General features: G+C 40.9%; 1 protein-coding gene across 4 annotated transcripts in view; it reads right to left on the reverse strand.

Moving 5' to 3' along the window:
• LOC306970105 (rho GTPase-activating protein 26-like) overlaps positions 1–18,286 on the reverse strand; it is a 90,211-nt gene that overhangs the window by 2,145 nt on the left and 69,780 nt on the right. The window contains exons 19-24 of one of the 4 annotated variants that reach the window (XM_079565953.1): positions 16,524–16,683; positions 14,007–14,136; positions 13,367–13,538; positions 4,407–4,460; positions 4,230–4,340; positions 3,439–3,530 (exon numbers count right to left, since the gene is read on the reverse strand). In XM_079565953.1, the coding sequence (XP_079422079.1) occupies positions 3,439–3,530; positions 4,230–4,340; positions 4,407–4,460; positions 13,367–13,538; positions 14,007–14,136; positions 16,524–16,683 (719 nt within the window). The remainder of the gene's footprint in view (positions 1–3,438; positions 3,531–4,229; positions 4,341–4,406; positions 4,461–13,366; positions 13,539–14,006; positions 14,137–16,523; positions 16,684–18,286) is intronic. The other 3 variants (XM_079565954.1, XM_079565951.1, XM_079565952.1) reach the window with 3 other exon arrangements.

The following is an 18,286-nucleotide window of genomic DNA, read 5'->3' on the forward strand; positions in this document are numbered from 1 at the left end:
GGACGGCGTAGGGAAAAGTTCAAACATAACTAGTGATCTGAAAACGGGGAAGAATCGGGTATAGGGTCCATGAAGGACACTATGGCTGGTATGAAAACCTGCCGCGCCTTGTGAAAATTACGGGCTGTAGAATTAGTGCTATTCTCACCAATGTATGAAATCCAATGAAAGCCCCTAATGTTTTTTGGAATGTACCTGCCATGTCGTAAAGTAGCAATTTGTAAAAAGTTTTCCCTTACTCTTAAGTGTGGTCATTGACCGTATATTTTGCTGAGTGTCTGAGGGTCTTTTTTAAAGACCATGGGCTTTGACTGAAGCGCTCACGGCACACACCTTACCACTTATTAACATTCAATTACCATTAGATATAACATCATAGGGGCTGGCCCGCAAGCTTGAGTTAAAAAGGCCCACAATACGCCCAAATAAGAAGCCAAATCAGTTCGACAGCATGGAAAATGACATGGAGGTGTTATTCTGATGGTCAAACAGCTGAAGTGCGGAATGGTCGACAACTCCATCCACCCATCCATTTTCATCCCCTTTATCCGGGGCCGGGTCGCGGAGGCAGCAGTCTCATCAGAGATGCCCAAACTTCCCGATCCACGCACACCTCCTCCAGCTGTTCAGGGGGGACCCCGAGACGACACCAGGCCAGCTCAGAGACATAGTCCCTCCAGCATGTCCTGGGTCTTCCACGAGGCCACCTCCCAATAGGACAATAGGCTTGGAGGCGAACAGGAGGCATCCGAGACAGATGCCCGAGCCAACTCAGCTGGCTCCTTTCAACGGCAAGGAGCAGCGACTCTACTCCGAGCTTCTCCCAGGTAACTGAGCCGCCTGTATCCGCAATCTTATCCTTTTGGTCATTACCCAGATCTCATGCCCATAGGTGAGGGTAGGAACATAGATCGATGAGTAAATCAAGAGCCTTGCCCCCTGACTCAGCTCCCTCTTCACCACAAAAGTCCGATACAGCGTCCTTTTTTGCCAAAATTGTGAGATATAGATCAACATTTGGATTCACTTCATCATTTTTGACTCTGGCCTTAAATTATACCCTGGAGCTTCATGCTGCGAGTCAAGAGTGCCCGGCGCTTACATACCGTGCTGCCATTTGTCAAGTGTTTTTTAAGCTCAATAAGGTTTACCAAAAGGCACAGTTAACAGCTGTGGCTTTATACAATTGCAAAAGGGCATGGAAGTAGTTTAGTGAAGAGCCAGTCTCCCCAGTGCGTTCAGACTTCACAGCTGATACAGAGGAGCTCCCATCGCTGAGCCCGACAGGCCAAATGAACCCATCTATCCACTGTTATTTACTGCCGGGTCAGGAGGCATTACGGGGCTGTAATGCGAGTGGTGTGGGGACAGCTGGGGTGCGCGCTCTCTCTCTCGCTATAGAGTGAACGAGATCCCTGGATACCTCTGCTGTGATTATATGTCCCCAAGGTCAAACTCTGACCCATCTGGGCTCCGTGGCACTGCTCCGCATTACATAATAAAGTCTATACGCAGCAAACGCTATTTATGGACTCACAAGGACTCACACACTATCAGATGAGATGCAAAACTCATTAAGTTCTAGAGGGAGGAAAAAAGTGACCTATTTACGAAGGAGCTGAAGCACTGGTCTCTAGTCAACTTGACTGTGGGGAAAAGACGTGTAGTTTTTGTCTTGTTGCTGCTGTTACTGGCCACCGCTTTGATCCCTTCTGGAAACTTATTAACCCAGCCGGGTGCTAATAAAGAAACCTTGAAGAACCAGAGCTCGACCTTCATTCAGTGAGTCAACAATCCAGTAGAAGCGCTTTACATTACTGCACCTGAATGTGTGATTAACATAGTCATTATGGCTATTACATGGAAACAGGACGCACACCTGTTTAGTAATATGGTAATATTACCAATCCTTACCTTAACCCATGTATAAAGCTTCATCAATCACCAGGAAACTCTGATCAAATGTACCAAAATATTTCCATCCAATAAACATGTTATCATTGGACGGTGAAGCAAAGTGCCACCACACCACTGCACCACAAAGAGTGAGTAATGGAGATTTTGGAATTACATATTTTAACAATATGGTATTTATTATTATTATTATTTTTATGCTATTAAATCCAATAATGTGGGTAGAAAATAGTACTGAGCTGGAGGCAGTTCTAGTGTCTTCAAATTCCTGTATTTTCCGGACTATAAGTCACACTTTTTTTCATAGTTTGGCAGGGGATGCAATTAATGCGTGATTTTTTTCATTTTTTATTCAAATATATAATTTCACGAGGGCCAATCGAGCAGCAGAAAGAAAGTTTGGAGTGAGCGAGAAAGCAGAGGTTACTCTTACTGCAATGAAGAAAACAAAACAATGCTAATCACGGGCTAAAAGCTAGATGGCCACAGCTAGAGGAACGAGTTCGCAAATGAGAGCTTCAAAAAAGTGCTGCCGGGAGAGGCTTGTCAACGGTGGTGCAGTTACGCCTCCGTGGGTAGTTGCCAAGGCGATTGTTCACAAGTGACACCGAGGATGAAGATTTCAATGGATTTAGTGATTTGGAGTGAGATGGAGAGTTTGGTATGTTCTTAATGCTATAGTTATCTGAACCTTTTATGTGACGCTAACATACCAGACGCCTATTTAGATGTTTATGCCTCATGTAGCTAACCATCAATGTGTTACGTGTGTTAGCATACCGTACGCCTATTCAGCCTGTTGTTTTTGTTCTTCACAAGGCATTTTTTGGCTAGTGTGTCTTATACTCCGGAGCGACATATAGTCCGGAAAATATGGTAGAACAAATGTGGTTTTCACTAAGTGGACCTGACTCTTGCGAGCTTAGAAGAATTTAATTAGTCTGGGGGTGTTAAGATTCCTACACGATAGTTATCCACTGTTCAGGGATTTATATACTTTATATAAAAGCCGTACTGGGAGCTCCATTTCTTTCTTTGTCATCACGAGAAGACAAAGGGGAAAACAAAACTATAACAAACTACATCACTTGTCCTAGTGCATAATAAATCAGTGTGTAAATTCTAACTTCTGTATGCATACCATATTCTGGGGGAAGTATTAAAGCCATCCGGACAGATGCAGCTGCATTTGATAGAGTGGCATAGACGTTAGCAGAACCCCTAAAATGTGTATTGTGGTACAATCCCCACACAGGACCTTCTTGCAGTGAGGCGAGAGCGCTTCCCACTCACTGTCGCACTGCACTGTACGCACTGTCTAGATGGCTCTGGTTATCTTTGGTTCACAAGATGATTCTACTAAGTGCCGGAATAGTGCTCCCTGTTTCAACTCATATATTCAGTATTTTATCCCCAGGGTATAGAGAATGAAAGGAAATGAAGTATAGCAGATTTTTCATATTGGTTTAAACTGCTTCTATAGTCTCACACCTGCTGTCCAACCAGCCTCAAAAAGTGACTCACCGTTTTCAAATATAGTCCCTGCGATGAAGGACAGCTCCGAGTCATGTTCGGCCTTGCAGGCATAAAGAGCCCGCGCCTTTCTGCCCGATATGCTGCAAAACCGAGAAACAGAAAAGTTGACTTAAGTTTCCACTCACTTCCCTCTCATAAGATGTATTGGTAAAGACAATCCAAAGTCACTTGTTTACCACAGATTGAACATTAAAACAGAACTATATTTATTTCACCATGTAATGATTTGGTTTTCATCAGAGACCTTCTCGATCCCTCATTTACATATCAGATTTGTGGTACGTTTTATAAAATTAGCTTTAACACCAAACAAAAATGATCTAGACAGTGCCTATTCGGCTGAAGGAGCGGACAGGGTTTTCTCAGAAATCAGAGATCCATCTTACAGCCTTTTCAGTTATGCCATATAGGGTAGAAGCCTACGGAGGCTTGATCCGTGCCAGGTCCAACTGACAGAAGGATAGGCTGGCAGGCTGAACTCTACCCTTCCTTTGCTCTGTTACCCCTATACTTATGTTTTTTGTTCATTGCACCGACGGATTGAAAGCTCTGTATGTGCTTTACAGGTGGTAGAATTTGCAATAAAGCAAACTGAAATGAACTGGAAACATAGTATTCTGCATTTGGACAGTGCTTGTTAATGAACACACATGGGACTCTTGCATGTATCCATGGGCTAATTTGCATCTGTTGTCCTGACAGAGAAGCTGAGAAGCACGAGCGCTAACCACTGCGCCACCGTACCGCCAATACACAGTCTGGATAACTGTTAAACTGACCTTCCAGGGGAGGAGTCACTGGATGTAGAGGACATCTGCTGTGGGCTGGATGGAGCTGAAAACATGGGCCATGAGGGCGAGCGAGGCGAGGTGGGGCTGGGAGAGGGAACACTGCGGGAGACACACAAAATGCCCAAATCAGACCCAGTAATTGGCACAGTGTGAACATAACTGTACCTGATTTTTCGGACGTACTTGGTTGGTATGCTGCCTCGACTCTTGGGATTTAACCTGAAACACAATGAGGATAATGTCAGTTTTTTTTTCAGTACTACAACATGTAACACTATCTCTCTACTCGTAATCATTGCTCAAGAAGATAACAGTAAAAACACAGCCCAGAGAGCACACATTTCTGTGAAGAAACCAGTGAGTCAACCAGTATTTAAGCTGCTCAAAATGTTAGCATGCTACTGGTTAGCATTTAGCTTCAACAGCTCAGCTCTGACCTCTCCAAGAGAAAGCCCTGAACCACACTCCAAACATCTAGCCTTGGATACAACATGCTGTTGCTGTACTATTTCCTCAGTCTTCATAGATGTGAGCTACACATGTTTTTATCGTGTTGAAGTCAATGATTGAAGCTAAATGCTAACGGGTAGCATGCTAACATCTTGACATGACAAACTGTAAATCACAGAGGAAGGTTTTCTGTTTCCTCTTTGATGTGTTCATTTAGTCTGAGGAGTGAAGCAGATCTTTAGTAAATCCTGCTGTAGCTCGACAGACAGCGCTGCTACATCTGTGCCACATTTGCTGGTTATATCACATAGATGTGCGCGCTCTGGGGCCGTGTTTTTACTGTTATCTTCTTGAGCAATGATTACGAGTACATGAAAATGTCACTGTCAATCAGTTGTCTTTTATCTTCATCCTGAGTAGAGATATTGTTACATGTTGTAATACTGCATAATGCTACTTCGGTATTCAAAATGGCTGCCGGAACTATGCGATGTCATTAGAAACGCATGTATAGCCTTTATTCATTTCATAGTATGTTCTTCCCCAGAACGCAATAAACCAGATGATGATAAACACATTTGAAATGGCTGAAGTAATTAGATTATAGTCACTAGCTGTCTGCTGCAGTTTTGCCCAAACCATTTAAAACAGCTTTTTACATTGACATAAAGCATTCATGCATATTTAATAAATATCTTTAATTGATTTTGAGCCCATTAGTCATAACTAATGGAACACTGCTCAGTGTGAAAATGCTAAAATGGGCATTAAGAAAAGTTTGCTAAATTCTGAGGGTTGAGATTTTGTTTACATCTAGTCTCAGGTCTGCGCCAATAAGTTCTCTTGACGAAGTAGATGCAGATTTCAAATGAGGCACTGAATGGGTTTAGTCGTCTTTAGTCGTCTTTATGCTACAATTAGCATGATCTGACTAGCAAAAGAAGCCATTATTGTGTCATAATTTTCTGCCATAACAATGAGGTTGTGAGATGTACAGTATGTCGATACATGCGCTATTATAAGTGATAGAAAACAAGGTCATACGTGACATGAAACATTAATCTTTGTTTCATTCACATTTTCCGGGCTTGTTGTGACAATAAGGGTGTCAAGCATAAAAACAAACCTAAGTAGCATAAAGTGACTGGTGCATTCACTAGGACAAATAAGAACACCAGTAGGGGACAAGTAAAAGGTAAAGTACACAAGATACACCACCACTCAAATGTTAGGGGTCACTTAAAATCTCCTTATTTTTTAAATAAAAGTACTGCTTTTGTAAATGAGGATAACATTAAATTAATCAGAAATACAATAACTACATAGGTGTGCTGCGTGTGCATTATAGTTCAGGAATTGCCTTTCTTCATCAGGCTACATATAAACCTAGCACAGCACGTCTCTACACTTCACTGCATAGCCTTTTTCACTCCCCCTTTCATTAATTCAAGTAAGTTGAAGTAGTAAGTAAAATATCCATGATGTTACCTTGGAGTGGTCAGCCTTTGCAGTTCAAAGACGCTGCAATTATGCCCCCTTTGTGGAGCTAAATGGTGCTATTTAAGCTAATAGAATGCTATTGTGAGACAGAACAGAAGATGACGGCAGATTACATCACAAGAGGGCTTTGACGGGATGGGGGCGATTCCAGATTAAAGGGATTTTATGAATCACTGCTAGTTGCATACTTGAGCTAGCATAGAAAAGTGCATTAAGAGGTTAACCAAACATTAACTTTTCTTGTCCAGGGTTCAAATTAGCATTTCCAAATATAGCAGCCATGTCACATTCAATTTTGCAGACACGGACCTTTTGCCAAAGAGCCTGAAAGGAAGTCCATCATGGTTGATTTTAGGAAACAAGTGTCAAGGCTGTCCAATCTCACCCTTCCTTTATGAATGCAAGACAAAAGCCTAGCATATAGACAGAACCAGCTTGTTAAACATTGCTTCGCATTCATCGAAATGGCAGGCTTTTAATTATCATCCAAATTCTTTCTCCCGCCTCAGAGCTTTCATTATAATGGCGGAGTTGGTCTTTTATCTGTGTTGTTGCACAAATCAGCTCATTCATACGCACTTTGTTAGAGAGGCGGGCCTTTTTTCTGTTTTTGACCTGCACAGGGGTTGCCATAGTAACTGTGACATTTTTTTATACTGTGGGGTTTTAGGATTGAGGCGAAAACATACGGCATGCATGGATTTTCATATGTGAGTGTGTGCTTTATTCGGGGGTGGGAGCCCGCACTGTTCAGCATGCCACTGTAGTAACATGGCAATAGGATAGAAACAGTATGGTGTCTACAAATAATAGGTGGTAATGAGTTTTGCGTATCACCGATATCTATGTGTAACCCATGGTAACGCAACACAGATCCAAAGAATAAATCCTTAAAATCACTTGATGGGTGATAAATATTTGCTATATACGGTCAGGAATTTTCAGACACTTCCATACTTTATGAGTTTCTAGAAGACAAGAAATCCATAGTTTAAGTTTACCACAGTTGCTAATGATAAATCATTTTCAAAAGCATGGATACAAATCACTACGAATGTCCTTTACACCTGTTGAGATTTTCTGCCTGTACGTCAACCACAGTAAACGTAACGGCTGTGTGCTTTACTTATTTAATGAATTGTCACTATGAGAGATTGTGTCTACCCACTCCATTTGTTACTTAGTGCATTTCACACAACCTCTCCGCGGCTTTTTCTACATCGATTTTCTTTCAATCTACTATATCCGCTCTGTGCCGCTCCCATATCCCCCTTCACTATTCAATAAACCTATGTGAGACTCGAGAGAGGTGATTTCAGCTGTCAATCAAACTCTGCAGACGAATAAAATGTCTTTCTTTCGGCTCAGCGCAGAATGTACAAGAGGACCGGGGATGCGAGACATTATTGTATTGGGACTTTCATGTTGTTACATCCCTCATGATTACAAGATACGTGTCCCTCATAAATCGTATGTGCATTAGCTTCTACTGATTCACGAGCTGAAACCTCCTCCACAGATCACAGTGGACTTAATTTAAGTCATCTTCTGCTGACAGTCCATCCATTTAACGAATTACAACACACCCACACCGTCTCAGCAAAGACGTGAAAAATGCACGCACACCAAATGACACGGAGCAGATCAGTTCACAGCAGTGCCCCGCCGGTATTACGGCCCTCCTGCATAAGAGCATCCATCAGAAGACAAATGTGTCTTCCACTGCTCAAAGGTTGAGCTTCTTTAAAAACCTGCAGGAATTTAATGCATCACGGAGAGCAACTGAGGTGGAGAGAAGACCAGTAGTTCATTCATTTGATAAACTGTTAAGTTTACCGGCACGGTAGCGCAGCGGTTTGCGCTCTCACTTTACAGCTAGAAGGTCCAGGGTTCGATTCTTACCTGGACGAGGCCTTTCTGTGTGGAGTTTGCATGTTCTCCCTGTGTCTGCGTAGGTTTCCCCTACCATTAAAAACATGTACAATAGGCCAGGATGAATGATATGTGTGTGTGAGTCAGATGGTGGTCACAGGGGCCGTTGGTGCAGACGTGTGCAGTCGCAACAGCGCTTCTGTCAGTCTCCCCCAGGGGAAACTGAAGCAACTACAAATGTACAGTAGTTTACCACCACCAAGTATGGAGTGATTGTACAATGGTCTCATGTAAAGCGCTTTGTTACGTCTGTGAAAGGCGCTATATAAATAAAGATCTTATTATTATTATTTTCTACATAGCTCACACATTTCTCTTTTGTGGTAGTGTGTGGTGTCTTCTTTGCTTAAACTGTTTTATAAAATATTCCCCCCAGTTTGTTGAAAAAATAAAATAATGAAAAAAGACAGAAGTCCGTAACAATGGCTTTTGTCATCTCCACATTTATCGAGTAGCCTTGCAAACTACTAGGGCATGGAGGCTTGTTCCTTTAGCTGTGGCCATCTAGCTTTTAGCCCACGATGAGCTATTTTTGTTTTCTTCTTTGCAGTAAGAGTAACCTCTGCTTTTCACCAGTCCCTCACAAGTTTCTCTCCAAACTTAACCATTTAAAAAAAAAAAATCTGTGGTAAGTAACTAAGTATTGTATTTTCCAGACTATACGTCGCTCCGGAGTATAAGACGCACTTGCCAAAAATTGACTAATGAAGAAATAAACAACAGGCTGAATAGGCGTACGGAATGCTAACGTAACACATTGATGGTTAGCCACATGAAGCATATGTTAATATGCCCCAAATCACTAAATCCATTGAAACCTTCATCCTCGGTGTCACTTCTGAACAGTCGCCATGGCAACTACCTACGGAGGTGTAATTGCACCATTGACAAGCCTCTCCCGGCAGCATGTTTTTCAAGCTCTAATTTGCGAACTCGTTGCTCTAGCTGTGGCTTTTATGATTAGCTTTGTTTTGTTTTCTTCATTGTAGTAAGAGTTACCTCCGCTTTCCACCAGTCCATAGGTACCATAGCTGGATTAAGGTTTACTTGTTTCTTAATCTAGACCACTTGATTTCAAAAAGAAGAAGGACCTGCATCATCAAATGTCACAAGAAAAGTGAAACTTTCCCCATTGTGTTCCCACTACAACGGACAATTGAAATAAACACCTCTAAAAGCCGTAATAATGAACAGCTCTCCCACTGAATATGACTCAGAACCGTTTGCGCTTAATTATTCACATCAGACTCGATATTTCTGCCAACCGTTTCAATTACTCCCCGTTGATTGGAAAAATGCACGCGTCGGCCCGATATGAAAAGGCTGTGATGGTTATGCAACAGCGGAATTTCAAAAGACTGTTCAAAGTTGAGTCAGGATTTTGTCAGTTCCTGGGTGATACATCTGCAGTGTGGAGAGGAGGCTGGTGCGATGAAAAGCAAGAGGGAAAAAAGACAGAGAGAGAGAGAGGACGAGTCTAAGCGAGTGCTAAGTTTGTTAAATATTTTCCCGACACCTTCTTTCCCAAATGTTTGTTGTCGCCGTTGATTTCTTCATTCGCACTGTGATGTGTGTGTTCAGGTGTAATCCGCTTTCACGGCTCCTCATCGTGCTTTGATCTCATGATATCACTAGTTTCCGATTTACCCAACTTGTAACGGAGCACGTTATTACCCGTCATTTAACCAAGTGCTTGGAATCCATGTCAAGGCAAGAGTTCAAGTATTCTTACATTTATTTATTTTTTGCTTGGCAAAATTCAATTAAAATGGCAACCTGTGTCAAAGCAGAGATTACCACATACTAATAGTTTCGGTCCTTAGCCTCTGGGCTTGCCGAAGGCGCCTTAAGGATGATAAGCTCTAACCTCGCATGTGAGTTTGACAGATTTGTATTTGCTCAGAAGAAGGAATGTGATTTATGACAATGGCCCCAACGGCATTTCTTGGAAACCAACGAAGACACAGGACTGAAGTGTCAAACCTGAAAATAACAGTGGCCTTGAGGGGAGATGACCCCAAAAACCATTAACCTTTGAACCCCCAAGTTCCCGGCTACTCGCCAACTGCACTTCTAAGAACCGTATGACACATAGGAAACTGGGAAATTTTGTTTGTTTGTTAGTCTTTAGATGCATCATTATAAAAGATTATCCCAAACTATTTACCTATGTGAATTCAAAAGTTGAGAAAAGTCATTAGTTACTTCAAAACACTTATAACTTTTAACCAAATCCATTACTAAGGTAACTGTTTCACTGGATCGGTTTTTATAATACATTGTACATTATATCTTGGCTCTCATTGGAAGTGCGTACTACCCTTTCTGGTCTCAACTCTTGGTTAAGTACATAACACACATACTCTTTTTTCTTTGGTGATACTGTAGCCACACAAAATGCTCATGGATTTATTATTGTGTTACGTGTGAGTCAGAGGAGATTCAGTGTGGACGGTTCACTCGGTTCAGAAACACTCTCCTTTTCTCTCTGTGCTCGCTGGTGTTTGCATTAAGGCTGTTCTGAGGAGAAGCTGAAGGCACTGGAGTACTGTGTCTCCATGAGCTCAAATAAAATCTTCAGCTGAGTCCCAGTGCAGACTCGAGCACTAGCTACACTGGAAGAAAAAAAAAAAAAATGTAAAGAAATGGAAGGAGTTTCTGGTATGACCATACTTCAAACACAGAGTTGAAGTCGTGACTGCTCTCTGGGCATCGATACTTGTATAGACATCAGATTAGCCACAAAAGACAGATACAACAGGGATTGAATGAAAACTACACTCCCAGCAACAGGTCTGTTGCACAGGGTCTATATATGTGTGGCATTATTAAAGGCACGCTGTGTAACATTTCAGACTGCAATGTTGATAGCAATCCAAAATATGCAATAAATGACCAATGAGGCGCAAAAAATGCCATTTCTGCAGTGGGTAATCAAAGCATGTGGATGAGGACTTAACCTATTTAAATTTCATATGGCTGCCTTTACATCTCCATGGAGACGAGCTGAAGACGCTCCCAGTAAAGTGAGAGACAAGTCTGAGGAGAGGTAAGCCGCTCACAGAAAACACACACGTTTGTTTGTTCATTATTTAGGTATTTTTCAACAACAAAAATATTTATTGGGTGAAATGCTATGCAATGTGGCATTAAGGCTTTTTAATATTTAACATTTTAAAACTACATTTAGATTAGATAAGAATAGGAAGAGGCTGTCTAAGTGAAAGAATTGCACCTCTCAGTGATGGAGTCAAACGGAAGCTGTGTTTGAGATGAATGTGATGTTTTCCACACGAGCAGTGTCAGTCACACATCCTTCTTTTACACTCCTTAGAAACAAAGTGTACAGCACTATCAGACATGCTTAAATAATGCAATCTATTAAACCACATTTAGTATAAAAATATAAGCAACGCTGTTGCTATATCGTCGTTATATCAAATTAATATGAGAGTGAATTCATTTTGGCCTTTTACAAATTCAGATGTTTATACCAAGACAACTCGCCAATAGCTAAGTATTGCTCTACATTATTTTCCTGTATGTTAATATGGAATAGTTAATTATGATGATAAATATGAATGAATGTGATTACCCTTCCTATCTTCTGTTAAGAAAATATTTGGCCATACAATACAATTTCAAGCAATGCTTTCAACGCGATATAGAAGTTTACTTACTGTACATTAGACTTACTTTTTTCTCATAGTAGAGTGCAATTCATATTGCTACCTTACATTATATTGCAGGCATTTGTTTTAAAAAAGAGACCGTTGTGTGGTCTGTGAATATAAACCAGGAAGAGACACCGATGCTAAAGACAATTAGCCAGATGGAGGCTAATGCTGTAATCTGAGAGTCATGAAACAATCCTTATAAACTCATTCCTGTGAAGAATTGGGATGTTAGGATTGCATTAGGAAGCTAGGAATAAGTTTGGACCAAGATTTAAAATGAACAAGTGCCCCTTTTTGGATACAGAGCCTTTAAGCTGTGAGGATCAGACTGATTTAACAAAAATGTAGTCATTAAAAGTACATGTTTCTAAATCACTCTGGAGGTTGTTTCTACTATGACTTTTATTTTAAGAATTTTGGCAAATACTTTACAAGAACATTGAAAGAATATCGCCGTGTCATGCACTTATACATTTGATCATTTATTTATTTTTATGTCATTTAAGGTAAAGTGTATTTTTCCTTTTTAACTATGCCCATAAATGCACTTTATTACATCCATAAATCAGCGTTCATTAGTTGGTTTTCTAATATGGGTTTATATGCTTTTCCCACCTCCTGGAGCTAATTATCTCACGTTGTTGATCTATATATTCAGTTAAGTGACATTGGAACTTTGGAAAATGTATGACGGAGTATGTCTTGGCATTTGTTGAAACAGAGAGTTAAAGCCTGTGTTTTTTGGACTCTGACCCCTCGGTCCTGAGTGGTAATTCCACACTCACTGCCATGTCCAATTATTACATTCACTAATGTAATGTCATTCAAAGCAGGGTGAATTTGCTGCAGTGTTTAGTCAGTCGCAGTAACCAACCTCCAAAATGTCGGTTGAATTCCATTTTGGTAAATTCACTACCATTAACCATAATGTAGATTGAAAAGGACACAATTTACTGGATGACATGACCAGTATTTTTACGGTGCAACGGATGTCTGTACAAACCGTATGAACACATGTAACCAACACAAGAGGGATTTGTTCCTTTGCTTGTATTATCATAAACCATGAAAATATAAAATAAATGAATTTTGATAATTATCATAATAAATTACTTATCTAATACATGGTTCTACTCTAGACCAGACCTGGGAAAATTACGGCCCGCGAGCCACATCCGACCCGCAAGATGAATGCATTCGGCCCACGACTTGTAGGGCAGTATGCTCACTCTAGCCACTAGGGGGCTGCTCAAATGAAAATAAAAGGAAAGAATTCCACACGTGTCCAGCAGAGGAAACTGACATAATGAGAGATCAGGATACAAACAACATATAGGCCAAAATCACGTGCCTCTGCGATTTGGTAATATCGCGATAAAATCATTCAGCGCTAATACTGATACAAAAATATCCTTTCACATTACTTTCACTTAGAATTTGGCGATAATTATCACAGATCAACATTGAGTTATGAAATGAGTTTATTATGAGATGCAAGTCTGCAGTGTTTACTCTACCTGCCCACCATTGCTCGCCATTACAGGGCTATGAAATGTCAGTACTCACAGTGAAGAGGGCCTGTTCTGTCTGGGCTCCAGCTCTCCGTCTGTGCTGGTCAGGCTGTGGCGCGGGGTCCTGCCCTGGCTGCCGCTGCTGCTGCTACTGCTGCTGTTGCAGTTGGCTGTGTTCAACTGGAGCTCTGCCACTGGCGCGTTAGCCACACTGTTTCTCTTCTCACCTACGAGAAACACGACACTCTCAATCTTCTCGGCCAGAAATCAGGGTTACATTTCACACAGCAAATCTATGCCTCTCAATGCATCACTCCTTCTGTCTCCAGCTATGTCTGAGATCTTTTCCACGCGTCGAAGGTCACCAGACACAAATAATCTGTGCCAAGCCGACGATCGGACACATCTTTAAAATGCACAGCGCTTCACAGAGTTGTCTTACAGTTTCTAACGGAAAACCTGCGGCCAATGCGATGGCGTGTGCACTTTGAGATTTTAAGACCAGACTAAAAACAGACGCACAGTTTAGGATTTCAAGGGACATTGTGATTTTGAACAAAAAGCAGCGATTATTAAAGTATACAAGTTTTATCGTTGTTTTATATCCGGCGAATAGCTTATAAAACCCTTCTTTAAAAACGCACAATGCATCACAGGCGTGAGCTCCTAGACTGAACACGGCATGAATCACTGACTCTTTTGGGAGTGCGTCGGCGTGTGGAACAGAGTGAGGGGCCTCTCGCAGCAGGACGGAGTTCGATTCACCGAGCTTCCTCTTCGCGGCTGCTGTGAGTTGGAGCCACCAGTCGGCGCGTCTTTGAACATCTGAAACAATAATGGTAGAAAGTACTGAATATAGGCAATGATGGGATAATGCAGATGTTGGTAACCTTTATTTTACTTTGTTTTGTTTTGTTTTTACTCCTAAGTAGCAAAAAAATACTTTCTGAGGGCGATCTTCAAGTTACAGTTACATTTATTTATTACATTTTTTTTTGTATACATTACAGTGATTAGCAGTCTATTGTTTATTGTCCTTTTTACTGTATTTAGTCAGTGGTTTAGCTTAATAGAGGCTTAACATTTTAGGAAAAAACTGATGACAGATGAGGTATAATGACTATAAATACATTTTCTTTTATTAAAAGCAGAGCAAGCACAATTACTTAAGTAGTTGCAGCGATTTGTGGCTTCACTGGCACCACATACATGTATTTACTCTTCAAAGCCCAATTATATAGTCTTCATGCTCCAAGAGATGTGTTTTTTTTCCAGTAGCTTCACTTTAAAAGCAATTATACTGACAGTTTGATGTGTCTTTCCACAAATAATTCAGTAGCATCAGCTTCCTATTTTACCATACTGTATCTATCAACAGCCTCACTCACGGCCCAATTCTGCGCTCATAATGGGCAAAGTCCCGGAGCAGAGCTGGTTTCTTCATTTTCAACTCTGAGAGAGGCTTTGTGGAGGAAAGAAGAAAAGATTCATGCAACAGCAAAGCGAGTGTTGCATAGGCAGTGTTTGACAATCAGATAACGATTGTGAGCAGGCTGTTACAAACTCAATGTTCCTTTGTGTTACTTAAAGTCATAAAGCAATAGATGTTGTACATGCTGATATAAAGATCAAAGGCACGTAAATAAAAATCACATCTAACAGCTCGGACCAGAATATGTCACTCTGTACCAGGTAGACTAATCCAGGCTAAGCGGTGCTACAAAGAGCAACACCAATTGGATGAGTTAACCTTTGTTTTCTCTGTGGATCTGTGGAGGTGGAGTCAGTGACAACACAGACATCTGAATACCAATATCCATCGCTAAACTCATGATGAACATATCCTAAAGCGTCACGAACGGCGCGAGTCTGAACCCAATGAGAAAAGTGTATGACCACAGTTTAATGTCAACAATCGTTGTTACAAGTTTAATTTGCAGTGCATCATGTGAGAAAATAGCATTTAAAATCTAAATCCTTGCATGCATTGATATAAAGAATAGTTTTTTTGTTCACGTGACATCACAGCATTCTTGAGCCTGTAAGTAAATTTGAGGCGGAGGCCAGGTGAAAATTCAATTGTGGAAACTATGGTAACTATTAAAATGCAGATTTCTAGTTTTATTTATTGCTAATTTCTCTGTAATTCTTGGGCAAATTCACATGAAACAAAAACTGTCACAAAGTTCAAAATCACCTGTTCTGGCACAGATGAACTATTGCCCGACTATTTCATCATAAATAAATACGTCCAATATTCCAACACATGGGCCTGATGTTGGTCAGTAGAAAGGACTTTGAGCCAGAATGATAATATGGCAGGTGCGAATTTAATTACTATTCAATCACTATTTTCTTTCAAAGATTATTTCTCCCCCACAGGGTTGCATTGGCCTCCAACGGAAATAGAATTCAATAACATGAACGCGACCTATTCTCAAGCCACTGCTCGCTGCGCCTTTTTCCCCCTCACCGCTCCGCAGCCTCCTCCGCACTCCGCAGGGTTTGTCTAAAAGAGAGGAGTATTCTTAAAGAGCCCTCTATCTCACGAGGGAACTTAACCTTGTCCAGAGCAGGCTATGAGCTCAGGGCATGTTACTATAGAGAGGTAGCCTCATGGCCCCGCTAAACCATTGTTACTAATCCAGCTTCGTAGCACACCCCTCTGTTGCCATACTATTACATCACCTGCATTCCCTCTAGAAGCAACTACTGAGTAAAAAAATAAGAGCAATAAATATATATATATTGTCGATGATGATGAGTGCGGAGAGTAAAAAATGTTGTTCATTCTAAGTTGGTTCATGCGGTCCATAATGGAGATTCCTTTGAGTGTAGCCTCTTGTAGTAAGCGTATGCATGCACACAGATGTTATTTGCTGTTATTTTCTCTAAGCGCACTTGCCATGCGTGTGATATCAAGTTCCCCAACTGCAGCAAACTGTTTTTGTTTCCATGGGGATGGCTTTAAGCAGCACAGCTTGCCAATAAGCTGCTCTCAGGTGAAGGTAGAGGTTTTTTTTTTTTTGAAGTACAGTATATAAGTGTGCATTCAAGTGGCCGGGAGAAGCACATTAGGATGAAAAGGAGATGTGCTCGGGCTCTACGGTATGAATATAAATGCATAACACAGTTTGCCGATGTCAAACGTCGTCCGTCTTCTTTGTTGAGACAAATATGGCATGTGATGTTTAGTATAAAGAGTGTCATACCCGCTCATGGTGCTCAATGAGGATTTCCACGACAATGTTTTGGAATTTAATGTCCATAATGGCTGCCACTGTCTCCTCTTGAGGTCGCAGAAGAGTGGGACCGAACACCACGCCCAGGTTAGCTACTGTCATCAGGTTATGCTGGTGGTGACTGGCAACACTGTGGGCAAGAAAAATGAAAGAAATCAAACTTGGTTGCTACTGGAAGGGAACCATGGTGCATGTCCTGAGAAACTTTGCTTCATTTGTGCAGCTCGTGAAACCGCACCTTATGGACCAGACTGCTTGAAAAAGACATTAACTTTTTTTTTTTTTTTTTAAACGAGCACACATCTAACTCGAGTGCAAACAACGCAGATTTTCCCGGGGAGTGCACAGTTCAAAATCCTACATTTCTGGTCACCACAGTTGTTGGATAAACAGGCTTCAGTAATTCAGTCTTAGAGAAATTGCAACCTCTAGTATAAGGCATCATACTAAAGATGCACCGATCCAGCTTTTGTGTTACCGATACCGATAATGGAAAGTTATTTGTTTTTTTTAACAAGGATCACTGGACTTTTTATATCCTTGGTTATATGACAGGCTATTAGGTTACATTAATATTAACAACTCTGATCATTCTCTGATCTGATCATTATTACTTTTGCATTAGAAATGTGTTAGATTATTATCTATTATTATTATTATATTAGATTATTCTTTAACCGCACTTCAACTAAAATACAAGCACTTGGCCATTACAGCAGTGACTATTTTTTATTTTATTAGGCTGCTTTAGGTATTTCCATCTTAGTTTCTGTTCCAGCCTTGATTAGTCGCCGTTAGCATTAGCATGCTGCCACTAGCTTTACCATGCTCTTGCTCGGTTTTGCGCGGCGATCAACAATACATTCACGGAGGTGAATACTGGAAAAAATGCTCGGGTATCGGCTACAAATATCCGATACCCGAAAGAGTATTCTTTCCAGTATTGGTTCCGATATCCAATACCGGCATCGGATCGGTGCATCCCTATATAATACAATTGCAAGACAACTTGCCGTTAAAATTTCATATACGTATATATGAATATATGATTATGTCAGCCTCTGTGTTCAACGAAAGACTGCATCATTCATCTGAAAATGTTAAACCGCTCAACCCCCACTTTTACCAAGCACATTTTCTCCAGTTTGGCTTTATCCAAATCTTACAGACTATAGGCCAGTGTAAGGCCTCGCGTTTTTGACCCTTTTTCTGCACTTTTTTGTTGCCTGTTTCATTGTGTTTTCATCACTTTTCGTCACATTTTTGTCACACCATTGTTGCTCTTTTGATGCTTTTCCTTCATTCTCATTTACATCTTGCTTTTGTCGCTATTTTGACACTTTTTCCAAGAAGCTTTGAAATTTGGGTAAAGCCAAACTGGGGAAAATGTGCTCGGTTAAGGTGGGTGGCAAGAGGTTAAAACATGTCATATATTGTTATCTCTCCGTAGCTTTGGTCTAAATGCACAAATATCTGAAAAACACGTTTGTGGCTGCCAACATCTTGAGAAGAAGAGAAAACATTTCCATAATGAACAGATTTTGTCAAAGCAGTTCAGAGAAAAAGGCTTGTAAACACCTACAACAGCAGTCCAGTCATTTTTTTTTTTTCAGTTTCTTGTTCTGCATCTGTTGGAATAATAAACTGATATATTCGCTGGGAAAAACAGATGATAAAATGACTGTGGGAAAGGTCAACATTTTCAGCAGATCACTTAGCAGAGAAATTATCCT

Source organism: Gobius niger, assembly GCF_951799975.1.
Source record: "Gobius niger genome assembly, chromosome: 11".
Lineage (NCBI taxonomy): Eukaryota > Metazoa > Chordata > Actinopteri > Gobiiformes > Gobiidae > Gobius > Gobius niger.